The sequence below is a fragment of the Bombina bombina genome, chromosome 3, assembly GCF_027579735.1.
Source record: "Bombina bombina isolate aBomBom1 chromosome 3, aBomBom1.pri, whole genome shotgun sequence".
Taxonomy (NCBI): domain Eukaryota; kingdom Metazoa; phylum Chordata; class Amphibia; order Anura; family Bombinatoridae; genus Bombina; species Bombina bombina.
This window is the reverse complement of record NC_069501.1, coordinates 738,468,448-738,484,895: the sequence shown is the minus strand read 5'-3', so window position 1 is coordinate 738,484,895 and position 16,448 is coordinate 738,468,448. Positions and strand designations below refer to the sequence as shown.

Genomic DNA, 16,448 nt, shown 5'->3' with positions numbered 1-16,448 from the left:
TATAATTAGGGTTAATATAGTTAATATATATAATGTAATACCTATATTAACTATAATATACTTAGGGTTAATATAGATAATATAGCTGGCGGCGGGGTAGGTAGATTAAATTAGGGGTTAATCATTTTAATAGAGATGGCGGCGGTGTAAGGGGCTTACATTAGGGGTTAATAATTTTTATATAGGTGGCGGCGGTGTAAGGGGTCAGATTAGGGGATAGATAAGGTAGATGGCGGCGGTTTTAGAGGCTCACAGTAGGGGGTTAGTTTATGTAGATGGCGGCGGGGTCCGGGAGCGGCGGTTTAGGGGGTAATAACTTTATTAGGGATTTCGGGGGGGGGGATCGCGGTTGACAGGGAGATAGACATTGCGCATGCGTTAGGTGTTAGGTTTATTTTAGCAGATCGCGGTTGACAGGGAGATAGACATTGCGCATGCGTTAGGTGTTAGGTTTATTTTCTAGTTAGTTTAGGGAGTTACGGGGCTCCAATAGTCAGCGTAAGGCTTCTTACGGCTGCTTTTTGTGGCGAGGTGAAAATGGAGTAAGTTTTCTCCATTTTCGCCACGTAAGTCCTTACGCTGCATATTGGATACCAAACTGCGCGGGTTTGGTATACCTGCCTATGGCCCAAAAAACTGCGGGCGACGGCAGATATATACGGGCGTAACTTATAGGTTACGCCGTATATGTGATACCAAATCCGTGCAAATATTGGCGTCGCCGGCTTTTGCGGGCGACGATTTATATCGGATCGACCCCAGAGTGTTTGTGCAACTGTTTTTTAAACCATACAGTTTACTTCAGGGGGGGCAATTTACTAATGTCCATCGCACATCGATAAATGCAGACAGCAAAACGTTATAGCAAGTACGCTATTATTAGTGCGCCTGTTGTTATCTAGCCCTTAATGTTTAATTAATGAGAATTAAACAGCATTGCAATACAGAACCAAATTCCTAAATCTGGAATTCCAAACACCAGAATTATTCCTAAATCCAAACTTTTTCTTTAATATTTGTTTTAAATAAAACTATTAAAAATAGTATTTTATTGTCTGCTTGGCTTAAAAAAAAAATACATCACTGGCTGGATATGTAACATTTGAAAAAAAAAAAAGAAACAAAAGGAAACTTTTGGTTACCAACAACTTCATATATAAAGGCCTGGTGTCTTTTTACTTTAGCGGCATGCAGTTCTCAACTTGGTTTTCAGCTCACTGCTTCTACTGTCAAAGTTGTTCCCTTTGTTCAGATTAACTGTCTAGAGCTAGTATCTAAAACGTCACCATTTATGGCCTTGTTTCTGTTGAGGAGGTAAAGTTTGGAAACTGTTGGTAAAAACATTTATCACCATTAAACTCTATGGAGAATTTTTATGTTACCACCAGTTTCCAAACTTTACCACCTCAATGAAAACTAGGACTATGAGTGGTAATCTTTGTTTATATTGCAATGTTCTGCTGTATCAACCAAGCTCTCTTGGTAATCTTACAAAATGACACATTAATCAAGACAGTCAAATGGAAAGATTGCCGGTAACTCAACAAGAAGGCCGTATATAACACATTTCATTTTGGTCCATTTAAATGTGCATTAAAGCTTTCAGAAAATAACATAATTCAAGCTATTTTAAACAAATATCCGGAGAAAAGTTAAGGAATAAGTCACATTTACAAATATACACCTAGATTACGAGGCTATGCAGTGCTAACAAGCAGTTTTTTGCTCACCGCTCACTTACAGACAGCGCTGGTATTATGGGTTTTTACAACCCAAACAAGAAGTGAGCGTTTAGCAAAATTTTGCTCATTACCGCACTCCAATACCAGCACTGCTTACGTTAGTGGTGAGCTGGTGTAACGTGGTCTTGCACGATTTCCCCATAGGAATCAACAGGGAGAGCCGGCTGAAAAAAATTCTAACACCTGCCAAAAAGCAGCGTAAAGCTCCTTAACGCAGCCCCATTGATTCCTATGGGGAAATAAAAGTTATGTCTACACCTAACACCCTAACATGAACCCCGAGTCTAAACACCCCTAATCTTACACTTATTAACCCCTAATCTGCCGCCCCCAACATCGCCGCAACCTACATTATATTATTAACCCCTAATCTGCCGCTCCGGACACCGCCGCCACCTACATTATACTTATGGACCCCTAATCTGCTGCCCCCAACATCATTGACACCTACATTATATTTATTAACCCCAAATCTGCTGCCCCCTATGTCGCCACCACCTACCTACATTTATTAACCCCTAATCTGCTGCCCCCAACATTGCCGCCACTATAATAAACATATTAACCCCTAAACCGCCGCACTCCCGCCTCGCAAACATTAGTTAAATATTATTAACCCCTAATCTGCCGGCCCTAACATCGACACCACCTACCTACATTTATTAACCCCTAATCTGCCGCCCACAACGTCGCCGTCACTATATTAAAGTTATTAACCCTAAACTAAATTAACTAAATTATTCCTATTTAAAACAAAATACTTACCTGTAAAATAAACCCTAAGCTAGCTACAATATAACTAATAGTTACATTGTAGCTAGCTTAGGGTTTATTTTTATTTTACAGGCAAGTTTGTATTTATTTTAACTAGGTAGAATAGTTACTATATAGTTATTAACTATCTAATAACTACCTAGCTAAAATAAATACAAATTGACCTGTAAAATAAAACCTAACCTAAGTTACAATTACACCTAACACTACACTATAATTAAATAAATTAACTAAATTAAATACAATTAAATAAAATTATCTTAAGTACAAAAAAACACTAAATTACAGAAAATAATAAACAAATTACAAGATTTTTAAACTAATTACACCTAATCTATTCCCCCTAACAAAATAAAAAAGCCCCCCCAAAATATAAAAAAGCCCTACCATACACTAAATTACAAATAGCCCTTAAAAGGGCCTTTTGCGGGGCATTGCCCCAAAGTAATCAGCTCTCTTACCTGTAAAAAAAATTACAAATACCCCCCCAACATTAAAACCTACCACCCACACAACCAACCCTACTCTAAAACCCACCCAATACCCTCTTAAAAAAACCTAACACTAACCCCTTGAAGATCACCTTACCGGGAGAAGTCTTCACCCAACCGGGCCGAAGTCCTCAACAAAGCCGGGAGTAGTCTTCATCCAAGCCGGGCGAAGTGGTCCTCCAGACGGGCAGAAGTCTTCATCCAAATGGCATCTTCTATCTTCATCCATCCGGCGCGGAGCGGGTCCATCTTCAAGACATCTGATGCAGAGCACCCTCTTCAATCGACGGCTAACACAGAATGAATGTACCTTTAAGTGACGTCATCCAAGATGGCGTCCCTTCAATTCTGATTGGCTGATAGAATTCTATCAGCCAATCGGAATTAAGGTAGACAAAATCCTATTGACTGATGCAATCAGCCAATAGGATTGAAGTTCAATCCTATTGGCTGATCCAATCAGCCAATAGGATTGAACTTCAATCCTATTGGCTGATTGCTTGGATGAAGACTTCTCCTGGCTTCGGCCCAGTTGGGTGAAGAAATCTCCCGTTAAGGTGATCTTCAAGGGGTTAGTGTTGGGGGGGGATTTGTAATTTTTTTTACAGGTAAAAGAGCTGATTACTTTGGGGCAATGCCCTGCAAAAGGCCCTTTTAAGGGCTATTTGTAATTTAGTGTAGGAAAGGACTTTTTTTATTTTGGGGGGGCTTTTTTATTTTGTTAGGGGGATTAGATTAGATGTAATTCGTTTAAAAATCTTGTAATTTGTTTATTATTTTCTGTAATTTAGTGGGGGTTTTTTTTTTGTACTTTAGATAATTTTATTTAATTGTATTTAATTGTATTTCATTTAAGGAATTAGGTTTTATTTTACATGTAACTTTGTATTTATTTTAGCTAGGTAGTTATTAAATAGTTAATAACTATTTAATAACTATTCTAACTAGTTAAAATAAATACAAACTTGCCTGTAAAATAAAAATAAACCATAAGCTAGCTACAATGTAATTATTAGTTATATTTTAGCTATCTTAGGGTTTATTTTACAGGTAAGTATTTAGTTTTAAATAGGAATAATTTAGTTAATGTTAGGAATTTTATTTAGATTTATTTAAATTATATTTAAGTTAGGGGGGTTAGGTTTAGGCTTAGATTTAGGGGTTAATAAGTTTAGTATAGTGGCGGCGACGTTGGGGACGGCAGATTAGGGGTTAATAAAAGTAGGTAGGTGTCGGCGATGTTAGGGCCGGCAGATTAGGGGTTAATAATATTTAACTAATGTTTGTGAGGTGGGAGTGTGGCGGTTTAGGGGTTAATATATTTATTATAGTGGCGGCGATGTCCGGTTCGGCACATTAGGGGTTAAAAATTTAATATTAGTGTTTGCGATATGGGAGGGCCTCGGTTTAGGGGTTTATAGGTAGTTTACGGGTGTTAGTGTACTTTTTAGCACTTTAGTTAAGAGTTTTATGCTACGGCGTTGTAGTGTAAAACTCTCAACTACTGACTTTAAAATGCGGTACCAGGCTTGACAGGAGAGGCTCTACCGCTCACTTTTTGTCAGACTCGTAATACCGGCGCTATGCAAGTCCCATTGAAAAAAGAGGATACGCAATTTACGTAAGTGGATTTGCGGTATTTCCAAGTCTGGACAAAAAAGTGAGCGGTACACCTGTACCTGCAAGACTCGTAATACCAGCGGGTGTTAAAAAGCAGTGTTGGGACCGGCCAACGCTGCTTTTTAAGCCTAATGCAAGACTTGTAATCTAGCCGATAGTGTGCCACATAAACCTAAATATAAGAAATAGAATAAACTTTTACTATGGTAATCAATATTTACTTTATCAGACTTTTGATTTTAGCATCATAAAGAATGGTATAAATAGCCAATATCTAAAATAATAATATTTGGACAGTCCAATAAATTCGAAAGCCCAGTTTTGTGGGTTATGTGCTGGTGTTGCCAATGATATAATTCTCTACAAGAAAAGGGCCAGGAAAACTAAGTTCAAGGAAAAACATTTTTATTATACACAGACAAGTATTATAAATCTTGAAATGTGCTTATTACAAATCCTACAGCAAAAGCATACTTCTCCCCTGCTCATACGCTCAGTGCAGTAATATTCATTCCACATGTGCTCTGTTCTATAAACTATGGGGGGAAATTGTTTACACTGTATAAATTAAATAATTAAAAACAAATAAACTTACAAATACTTCAAAACAAAAATAAACAAACAAAAAGTAATGTATAAACACAAGATTCTCAGATAAAGTTTGGTGGTATAGCTACAAAGAGCATGGTTAGAACATAGATTTTAATGTATGGGTGTTGTTAGCATGGCCAATGCTAAATTTCTCATAAGCACACCAATCATATTCTGAATCCCTAATTCCTCTGCTGGTTAAAGCAGCACTCCAGTAAAGTCACAGATCACGTTACTCCTGTGCCTCTGTTAAATATCACCAATATTTTCTGAATTAAATGGAAATATATCAGAGATACCCCCTCACTTCACCTTATTAACTTATATACCATCAGTAAATTCACTTTACAAGACTAATTATATACTACTATTTATATTTCCCAGCGCCCAAAAAATAGTTTCACCAAATATTCGTCTGCTGGACTATTCTGTATTCATTTTGTTTTAAACTAAACGAATGCTGAATATTTGTGGATCTGTACTTACAATTCAGTCTCTTTTATTTACAGACCATGTGCTTTTGCATTTTACCAGATAATACTGGCTTCTGCCACAATTTATACGGTCAGAGAGGCCAAAATTAAGTGATCATGGAACTTACAAGTGATCCAAACCCATGTGAAATATTGTACTGCATCAGTCACAGAAAAAAGACAACTTAAATTCAGGAATTTACTGTAAAGCATCTATTTAAAATATTCCATTCCATTAAACTCTTAAATCTGAGAAGAACATCTGCCCAAAAGTAGTCAGAACTTTCCGGGTCAAACTACCTCCCCTTCTCGATAACTATTATAATAATAAATAATATAGTAATATCCTCCACAGAATGCATTTCATTGCTGTTACAGAACTCTACAATGGTAAATTTGTCTTGGTGGCAATTGTGTTTGTATTTGTTAATGAGTTTGCATAGAAATGTTTAAAAACAAGCTAAGCTCAAATACTGAGGCAGTAGTTAATCAATGACATTTAGTAAATACACTGGGGCCTATTTATCAAGCTCTGTATGGAGCTTGATGCCCCGTGTGTCTAAAGACCGCTGCTTCATAACCTGTCTGCCTGCTCTGAGGCGGCGAACAGACATCGCCGGAAATCAACCCGATCCAATACGATCGGGTTGATTGACACCCCCTGCTAGCGGCCGATTGGCCACAAATCTGCAGGGGCCGGTATTGCACCAGCAGTTCACCAGAACTGCTGGTGCAATGATAAATGCCGACAGCGTATGATGTCGGCATTTATCGATGTGCAGCTGACATGATCCACAATATCGAATCATGTCCGCTCGCATGTTCTTAAATAGGCCCCACAAACTAAACAACATTGTGCAATTTTATTTTATTTTACAAAAATATATGAAAAGTGCTGTTTGAAGATTGTTGAAATAATTGAGACTGAAAATAATTTTCACATTTTAAATACGTTTTCAATTTTCTCTTGGTTGTTTTTCCATATACAACTAGTCAAATTGAAAACCAAAAATAAATACCTGTTTTGTCAGGGGACTTGTATATTTGTATAAATTTTAATAGAATAGGGATTTTTGTTTGATATAACCATGTAAAATCAGTTTCTAGACCTGTTACAACTGAACTGAAATAATACATTTTTAAGAATTAAAGTGATGGTAAACTTGACATGTTTTAAAATTAGATCCAGAATGAAAGCAATATTTTAGATAGTCTTTAATTGATCAATTCTAATGACGATGCGCTGTAACTTACTTTTTAATCTAGCCGTGCCAATTAGAATGGCACTGTTAGATTAAAAAGTAAAGTACAGCGCATATTTATTAGAAGTGATCAATTAAAGTCCATCTAAAATATTGCTTAGATTCCGGACCTGATTTTAAAGCTTGTCAAATTTACTATTACTTTAATGGAAAATAATTCTTGGATAAAAATATTACACCATGAAGAAAATCAAAATCAGTAAATAAAATGTACTATCTTCTTATGCTGAGCACCATTGAATAATTTGATAAGCTTTAAAGTATAAATGTGTGCTTTATAAATCATCTTTGCTTGGTAGTCTATGTAACATTTTAAAGAATCTGCACAGTTCTTCAAATGTCTCCAGATGGATCTGGTTTTGAGTGAACTGCTGGTGCAATGATAAATGCCGACAGCGTATGATGTCGGCATTTATCGATGTGCAGCTGACATGATCCACAATATCGAATCATGTCCGCTCGCATGTTCTTAAATAGGCCCCACAAACTAAACAACATTGTGCAATTTTATTTTATTTTACAAAAATATATGAAAAGTGCTGTTTGAAAATTGTTGAAATAATTGAGACTGAAAATAATTTTCACATTTTAAATACGTTTTCAATTTTCTCTTGGTTGTTTTTCCATATACAACTAGTCAAATTGAAAACCAAAAATAAATACCTGTTTTGTCAGGGGACTTGTATATTTGTATAAATTTTAATAGAATAGGGATTTTTGTTTGATATAACCATGTAAAATCAGTTTCTAGACCTGTTACAACTGAACTGAAATAATACATTTTTAAGAATTAAAGTGATGGTAAACTTGACATGTTTTAAAATTAGATCCAGAATGAAAGCAATATTTTAGATAGTCTTTAATTGATCAATTCTAATGACGATGCGCTGTAACTTACTTTTTAATCTAGCCGTGCCAATTAGAATGGCACTGTTAGATTAAAAAGTAAAGTACAGCGCATATTTATTAGAAGTGATCAATTAAAGTCCATCTAAAATATTGCTTAGATTCCGGACCTGATTTTAAAGCTTGTCAAATTTACTATTACTTTAATGGAAAATAATTCTTGGATAAAAATATTACACCATGAAGAAAATCAAAATCAGTAAATAAAATGTACTATCTTCTTATGCTGAGCACCATTGAATAATTTGATAAGCTTTAAAGTATAAATGTGTGCTTTATAAATCATCTTTGCTTGGTAGTCTATGTAACATTTTAAAGAATCTGCACAGTTCTTCAAATGTCTCCAGATGGATCTGGTTTTGAGTGAACATCTGGACAGTAGTTCTACATTTATGATAGTGAAATACTGAATCTTACATCATAGAGTTCTGCTGTTGTTAGGAAAACAGACATGAAGGGGGGTATATTTTAATCCTTAATAAATGCTTACCTAGTAATTTAGGCAGATGTTTATTTAGACATATATATATATATATATATATATATATATATATATATATATATATATAAAAATATGTATTTATATATATATATATACTGTATATATACTGTATATATACTGTATATATATATATATATATATATATATATACACACACACACACACACACACAATATAGCCCTTTCCATCTAGTTACCTTGTCATATACCATATACCTTTGAGCCCTTTTTAAAGTTTTAATTAATATTTATATGAATAAGATTTATTATGGTAAATAGCGTATATATGAGGGTAACAATTTATTTTAATGTTTTTATGTTGTGTTTGGAACACATTTAGTTCTAGCTGTGATGAGAGTGGGAGATGACGTCACCGGATGCTCTGCAATAAAATAGCGTTGTACCTTCTATGCTGTGTCCTGCATCTCATGACATGGTGTCAGAAGTACTTGCCTGCGCTTCTTTGTGCCCACAAGAAATGTGATTCATGAGAGGGCTTGTTTTCACAAACGTGCTCAGCGTGTGCGAGAATCTGTGGAGTCATTTGTGTGCAGTCTGATTGAACTAGCTGAATTCTGTGAGTTTGGTGTTGCTAAAGAAGAGCAAATCAGAGACAGAAAAGTCATAGGAATTGCAGATGCTGAGGTCTCACTGACGCTACAGTTGGAGGCTGAATTAACATTAGATTGGGCTATTAGGATGGCCCGCCAGAGTGAACTGGTGAAAAAGGAAAGTGCTGATCTGAGGTCTGAGAGTATTGTGGATGAAGTGCAGCAGTTCAGGAGAGCTGCAGGTGAAAGGCACAGTGTGAACGGTAGACTAAGGGCAACAGATAGGCCCAGAAGCGAATGGGTGCTGCAGGCTCGCTGCACGCGGTGTAACCGTACCCATGATCAGAATGTCGTATGCCCCGCTGAAGATAAAAGATGTAGAAAGTGTAACCAAATGGTAGACACAGAAAAAGGAAAAAATATCCCGGATATCAAATAATGTAAAAATAGCAGTTTTATTAATTAAACTTAAAATACGGACATAGTAGCACACAAACAAAAGGGGTTTTACGTGTTTCGGCGTAAGCCGTACTCATAAACCTGGACAGACACCAGTGTGCGTCATTTAAAAAGATTAGTGTGAACTGGTCATTGGTTGGTGCTAAACACACCGCTATTAACCAGTTAATTGTCTGAATATACACAGTAAACTTAATCTAGTTAGTAGGATGATACAGTTAAACAATGTTCAAAATTGAGTTATATATCTAAATTGAATTATAGTTACACAGTATACAGATGTGATATACAAATACAAACTGGTCCCTAACATTATATGATATTATTTCTATAATGTTAATTTACCATATATGTATACTTACACAAAAATATAATGTACTGCTATCTGTATAACATCCACAATACCTATGATACTTTGTAATACCTTTAAATGATAGATTAAGTTATAATTTTATATATTATGCTTTTTAATTGGCCAAAACTTAAAGCTCACCAGTGTCTGTCCAGGTTTATGAGTGCGGCTTACGCCGAAACACGTAAAACCCCTTTTGTTTGTGTGCTACTATGTCCGTATTTTAAGTTTAATTAATAAAGCTGCTATTTTTTACATTTTTTGGATATCCGGGATATTTTTTCCTTTTTCTGTGTCTACTATTTTGGATTGCAAGGAATCCTCCTCATTATACCGTATCCGGCTGTAACTGTGGCTACCCCCGGTGGTCTCACTATATTCAACAGCTCTGTACATGGTTCGTGTTGGATCTTGCCTGTAAGCCTAGCATCGTTGGGGATTGGTTGTTCCTCCATGTGACTCACCTATCCTCCACTTGGATTGGAGAAGTTGACCACGTGCGTCACTTCCGCAAAGGATTCCCGGATCCGGCAAAGAATTGAGAGAGCCGCAGAGCCTGGGTTTCCACAGGAGCGAGTTGAGCCAGGCTGCGGTTGAAAATGATCCTTCTTCGTGACACGCACGCATCGAGCAGTCGGAGTGTACATTCCGTCACTCTGTCTCCGCATTTGGTGGATGCTCGAGTTGGTGAAAAGAAGCTTACATTACATTGGGTGAGTGCTCATTTGAGCAACAAGTTGAATGTATCCATCCCACAACCAATAATTCTATACAGTATTCACTGGCAACTTGCTAGCTTGTTTCCATCTCATATCACCATGTCTTATTACTGAATGACACATCTATTGAGCTGCTGACTGCCTTAACATATACGGTTATTTCCAGTTTAAACCCAGAACTTTCTTTATTCTTTGATTATGTAACCGAATGGGTCATTTTCAAGTGGTGTGTAAAACTTAATACATTAAGGAGATGCAGGTGGATAGTGACAAGGAGGGTCAAGAAATGTACTTTGTAGGGTCTGTTGTTGAACGGTCTGGCGGGTTACCCTTATTGTAATGGGAGCCAAGGTTGCCTTCAAGATTGACATGGGAGCAGACATCACTGTTATGTCCCTTGCAACATTCATAAAACTGCCTCGACAGCCTCAGCTGGCGAAAGTTACAACAAAAGTTCATAGTCCTGGTGGCCGCATCGATTGTGCGTGGAAATTTCTTGCCAGCTGTGAGTACAAGCAGAGGTCAGTGTGTTAACAACCTATTGAGCAGGAAAGCAGCCTGTGGTTTGGGCCTTGTCACCAGAGTGAATGAGATTTCGGAAGACATGTTTGGTGAATTGGGCCTACTGAATTGCAACCCAGTCTGTATATCACTTAAAAGTGATGCAGTCCTATACAGCATTACCACTCCTCGTAGAATTCCGTTCCCATTAATGCCTCAAGTGGAGAAGGAACTTCTGTGTATAAACAATATGGGAGTTTTTGAAGAGGTTGTTGAAGCAACTGACTGGTGTGCCCCCATTGTGCCTATTGCGAAGAAAAATGGGAAAGTAAGCATCTGCGTAGATTTGAAAAGGCTGAATGAGGCGGTGAAGAGAGAGAGATATGTGCTGCCGACGCTTGAAGAAATAGCTCCAAAACTGGCTGGGGCAAAGTTCTTCTCTACACTGGATGCTTCCAGCGGCTTCTGGCAGATACCTCTAGATCTACAGTGCCGCAAACTGACTACCTTCATTTCACGGGTAGATCGGTTTTGCTTCTGCAGACTCCCCTTCGGGATATCCTCTGCTTCTGAAATATTTCAAAGAGAGATGAGTTCCCCCCTAAGGGACCCCGAGGGCACGGTAGTCATCATGGACAACATTTTGTCTATGGGTCTACATTGGAAGAACATGATCAGCGATTGAGCTGTGTGCTGCAGACCATTAGAGAGTCTGGGCTGAAATTAAATAAAGAAATATGCCATTTTAGAAAATCTGAGTTATGTTACTTCGGGCATATCATCAATGGAGATGGCATCAAGCCGGACCCTGATAAAATCCATGCTATTGAACAAATGAAAAGTCCTTCTGATGTACACGAGACAAATATTGGGCCTTGTGAATTTTGTGGGCAGGTTCCTTCCAGATTTATCCACAGTACTACACTCTATCACAGAGTTGTTGAAGAAGGATGTTGCCTGGGTCTGGGTCCTTCACAGGAAGAAGCTTTTGTACAGGTCAAGTCCTTGCTGGGGTCTGCCCCAGTATAAGGGTTCTATGACCCTTCTAAAAAGACTGTGGTTAGTCCTGATGTGAGCAGTTATGGCTAGGGGCCGCCCTCCTGCAGCTGAATGAGAACAAACTACAGCCCATCGCCTACTGTTCCCGTACACTGAGTGTTTAGAGAAATTTAGTCTGGAGACTGACCATAATCCGCTAGTCCCTCTAATCAACTCCTATGATATTGACAAAACACCCCTAAGATGCCAGAGACTTCTGATGAGACTGCTCAGGTTTAATGTTCAGGCAGTGCATGTGCCGGGGAAACAACTGGTAGTGGCAGATACACTTTCCAGGCTCCTGCTGGCTGCTGCTTAAGAATCTTCAACGGAATCAGATGTGAAAGTCTATGTGGATTCAGTTCTGGCATCCAAATCCATTTTGTCAGGGAGGCTATAGCAAATAAGAAAGGAGACACGTTTAGATACAGACCTTCAAAAATTATTAAGTACATAAAAGAAGGTTGGCCTGAGAGCCGGGCAGCCTGGATATCTTTAAACTCTTACCAGTCAGAGAGGTCACAGCTCATGGAGCTGGATGGGTTGGTGCTGTTCCAAGACTGCATTGTTATTCCTGTTAGTATGCGGCAGAAGATGTTAAGCAGGATTCATAATGGCCACTTGGGCATTACAAAGTGCAGAGAAAGGGCAGCTATGGCAGTATGGTGGCCTGGGATCAGTTCTAACATTGCAAGCCACGTGTCAAAATGTGCCTTTTGCCGGGAACGCCGGCCTACTCAGAGAAGAGAGCCCTTGATTTTTACTCCGCTGCCTGCAGGCCCATGGCAGAAAATAGCTGCTGATTTGTGCAAACTGCACGGGAAAAAGTACCTAGTCGTGATTGACTAGTATTCCAGGTATTTGGAGATTGCACCCTTGAATGAGATCACCAGTCAAGTCATTATTACTCATCTCAAGAGCTTGTTCGCCCGGTGGGGCATACCAATGGAGTTAGTGAGTGATAACGGAATGCAGTTAGCTTCCATGGAGTTCAGTTCTTTCAGCAGTGAATATGACTTTGTCCATTCTATGTTAAGTCCACATTACCCACTGGCCAATGGAATGGCTGAAAGGGCAGTTCAAACAACAAAGTTAATTTTGAAGCAATCTGAGCCATACCTAGCTCTCTTGGCCTATAGGGCGACTCCAATCCAAGCCACGGGTTTTAGCCCGGCTCAGCTGATGCTAGGACGTCAGATTCAAACCACTTTACCCTCTGTGGGTGTCTTCCAGCCAACCAGCTCTGTTCCTCGGGACGAGGTTCTTAGGAGGGATGAAGAGGCTAAAAGGGGTTATCGATTCTTCTACGACAGAAAACCCTCTGTGAGGCCCTTGCAGGAGCTGAATGTGAGGAAAAGTGTCAGACTTAAACTGGATGATCAGAAGAAATGGAAGATGCCTGCTATGGTAATTGGATGTTCTCCAGAACCAAAGTCTTATGTAGTCCTTACTGATGGAGAGATAGTCACACGTCGAAATAGAAGACATTCTCAGCCAGTACCTGAGAGTTTGGGACTGGATGCCTCAGAGCCACTGCCGGTGGGATCCACTGTTTTAAGAGGGGTGCCTTCCCCTCAGCAAGATCACAGCAGGGATACTTCTTTGCTTCCAGCAGACTCTCAATCACCTTCTTCTGTATCAGAGGACAGTTCATGTAAAATGATGTCAAGTATATCAGGATTAGCACTAGTTAGAGCAGTGACCGAAAGAACGGGCAGAATATTCCCATGGTCACTGTGGACTAGGGTAGTCTACCCCGATGTTCAAGTCAGGATTGTATTTCTTGTTGTCCATATATATTCTCTTTAGCTTGTTATTTGTTATACACTAAACAAAACTATTTTTGTATGCTTAGTGTATACCTTGTTATTTGATGTACTCTTAAAAAAAAATACAAATACAAATATGTCCTTTGAAAAAGGGGAAACTGTGATGAGAGTGGGAGGTGACGTCACCGGATGGAGGCGTCACCTCCCACTCTCATCACAGTTTCCCCTTTTTCAAAGGACAACTTAACTAACTAACTTAGCTAACTTAACGAGCGTAAATTTTTTTAAAAAAATCAGTCGTGTGCATTTGCTTTCAACCTGTAATACGCGTGCAAGCTAACAAGGTCGCGATATTGCAATATCGCTGCGCTAATTTCAGCATGTTAGGTCTAATCTAGCCCACTATATCCTTGATTTTGCTAATTAATATGCAAAGTCTAAACATTTTAAAAGAGTGACTGGTAAATATAATAATTATAAGGATTAGGAAACAATATTAGAGAGATAAAGAAAGAAAAAAATAAACAATACATAATACTTTATCATATGACTTAAACAGTATTCTATTGAGTATTCTTTGAATAATTTGAATTCATTTCATTTTAAAAATCATACAGAAACATTTTTTAAAAGACATGTTGAAATGTTTTTCAAGGTAAATCTTTAGAAAAAAGGGGGATCTTATGTAATTATTAAAGCAATATTTGACACTTTCAACTCATCTTTTGATTTAATAAAAAGTATAAAGCTCTCCAATTTACTTCTCATAATCAGAAAGTTATTGTTTGAAACACGTCTTATGGCAGCAACACTGTATAACTGTCACAAATGTTCTTGCAACCACTGCTGCTATACAGTTTACTATCCTGAACCTACCTAAGTAGGTTCTTTAACAAAGGATACCAAAAGAATAAAATAAATTTGATAACAAAAGTAAATTGGAAATATTTTCTTTTAAAATTACATGTTTTTAAATCATGGCTGTTAACTTTCATATACATAAAAACTTGCAATGATTCCTTTATTGAAGATTAAAAGTCAATTCACATTAGCATTAAATGCCGCATAAAACTGGAAATATTCAATATTCTAAACCATTGTTTCTCAAGCGTGGTCCTCAAGTACCCCCAACAGGCCAGGTTTTCATTATAGCTGAACCAGTGCAGAGGTGAAATAATAAGCTTATGGATGAGAGCAGGTTAGTAAGCATAGCGTTACTGATCAGCTGATTACTTCACCTGTGCACTGGTTCAGCTATAATAAAAACCTGGCCTGTTGGGGGCATTTGAGGACCGTGGTTGAGAAACACTGTTCTAAGCAACCTAAACATATGTCCATGGTCAGTAAACTTGTAACTACAGAGAGGCAATTCCTAGAATTCTGGCTACAACATACCTGTATGATGTCTTTTGTGTCTTTATATGTATTTTGGCTTTGTCCATTTTCTTTACTTTTAGCTGTAATAAAAAAAACAGATACAATGTCTTAATTTCAGCTCTATAAAAACATTCATTTAATTTTATGCCACCTAGAAATATAGATTTTGATGGCAGATATTCATATAAACAAGTTATTGTACTAAGCAGCGTATGCTGCTTTTGAGCCCTTGTGGGGAAGGTTCTGCAATGTAAAAAGCAGTGCTCATCAGATTGAAATCATCCCAAACATGCTCACGCTGGGTGATTGACAGGCCCTTCTCTCACATGATTGGTCCCGTAAGAGAAGGGGTTGGCACTACACACAGTGTAAGCTGCCAATTCTTTGTGATGCTGTGTGGAAAGGTTCTCAAGTTGAGTACATGGGGTCCAAAGTGTAAGCTTCATTACAATTACTTTATGCTTATCCCAGGCATTATTGAAGTACCCCAAATTGTTTGCCTTGACTGCCTCTAATGGAAGTTTATTCCATGAATAAAACACATTGGCCTAGATTACAAGTGGTGTGTAAAAATGGTAGTGCTACAGTGCTATATGGGGGGCACTACAAACCTCTAGCTTGAGCTAGAAATAGTGGAGTTCTTCACAAAGTCTTACATTATATACAGTACTGTATATATATATATATATATATATATATATATATATATATATACAGTATATATATATATATATATATATATATATATATATATATATATATATATATATATATATATATATATATATATATATATATATATATATATATATATATATATACACACACATACATACACTGTATATATATATATATATATATATATACAGTTGTATGCAAAAGTTTAGGCACCCCTGACAATTTCCATGATTTTCCTTTATAAATAATTGGGTGTTTGGATCAGCAATTTCATTTTGATCTATCCAATAACTGAAGGACACAGTAATATTTCAGTAATGAAATGAGGTGTATTGGAGTAACAGAAAATGTGCAATATGCATCAAAATGAAATTAGACAGGTGCATAAATTTGGGCACCCCAACAGAAATATTGCATCAATATTTAGTAGAGCCTTCTTTAGCAGAAAAAACAGCCTCTAGACGCTTCCTATAGCCTACAATGAGTGTCTTGATTCTGGATGAAGGTATTTTGGACCATTCCTCCTTGCAAAACGTCTCCAGTTCAGTTAGGTTTGATGGTTGCCGAGCATGGACAGCCCGCTTCAAATCACCCCACAGATTTTCAATGATATTCAGGTCTGGGGTCTGGGATAGCCATTCCAG

The 16,448-nt window shown here is 37.6% G+C and overlaps 1 protein-coding gene across 1 annotated transcript in view; it reads right to left on the bottom strand.

Moving 5' to 3' along the window:
* The window catches only part of ABI3BP (ABI family member 3 binding protein), a 533,245-nt gene that overhangs the window by 310,551 nt on the left and 206,246 nt on the right, over window positions 1-16,448 (bottom strand). Inside the window, exon 6 of the mRNA XM_053707567.1 lies at window positions 15,145-15,206. Coding sequence (XP_053563542.1) covers window positions 15,145-15,206 — 62 coding nt within the window. The remainder of the gene's footprint in view (window positions 1-15,144; window positions 15,207-16,448) is intronic.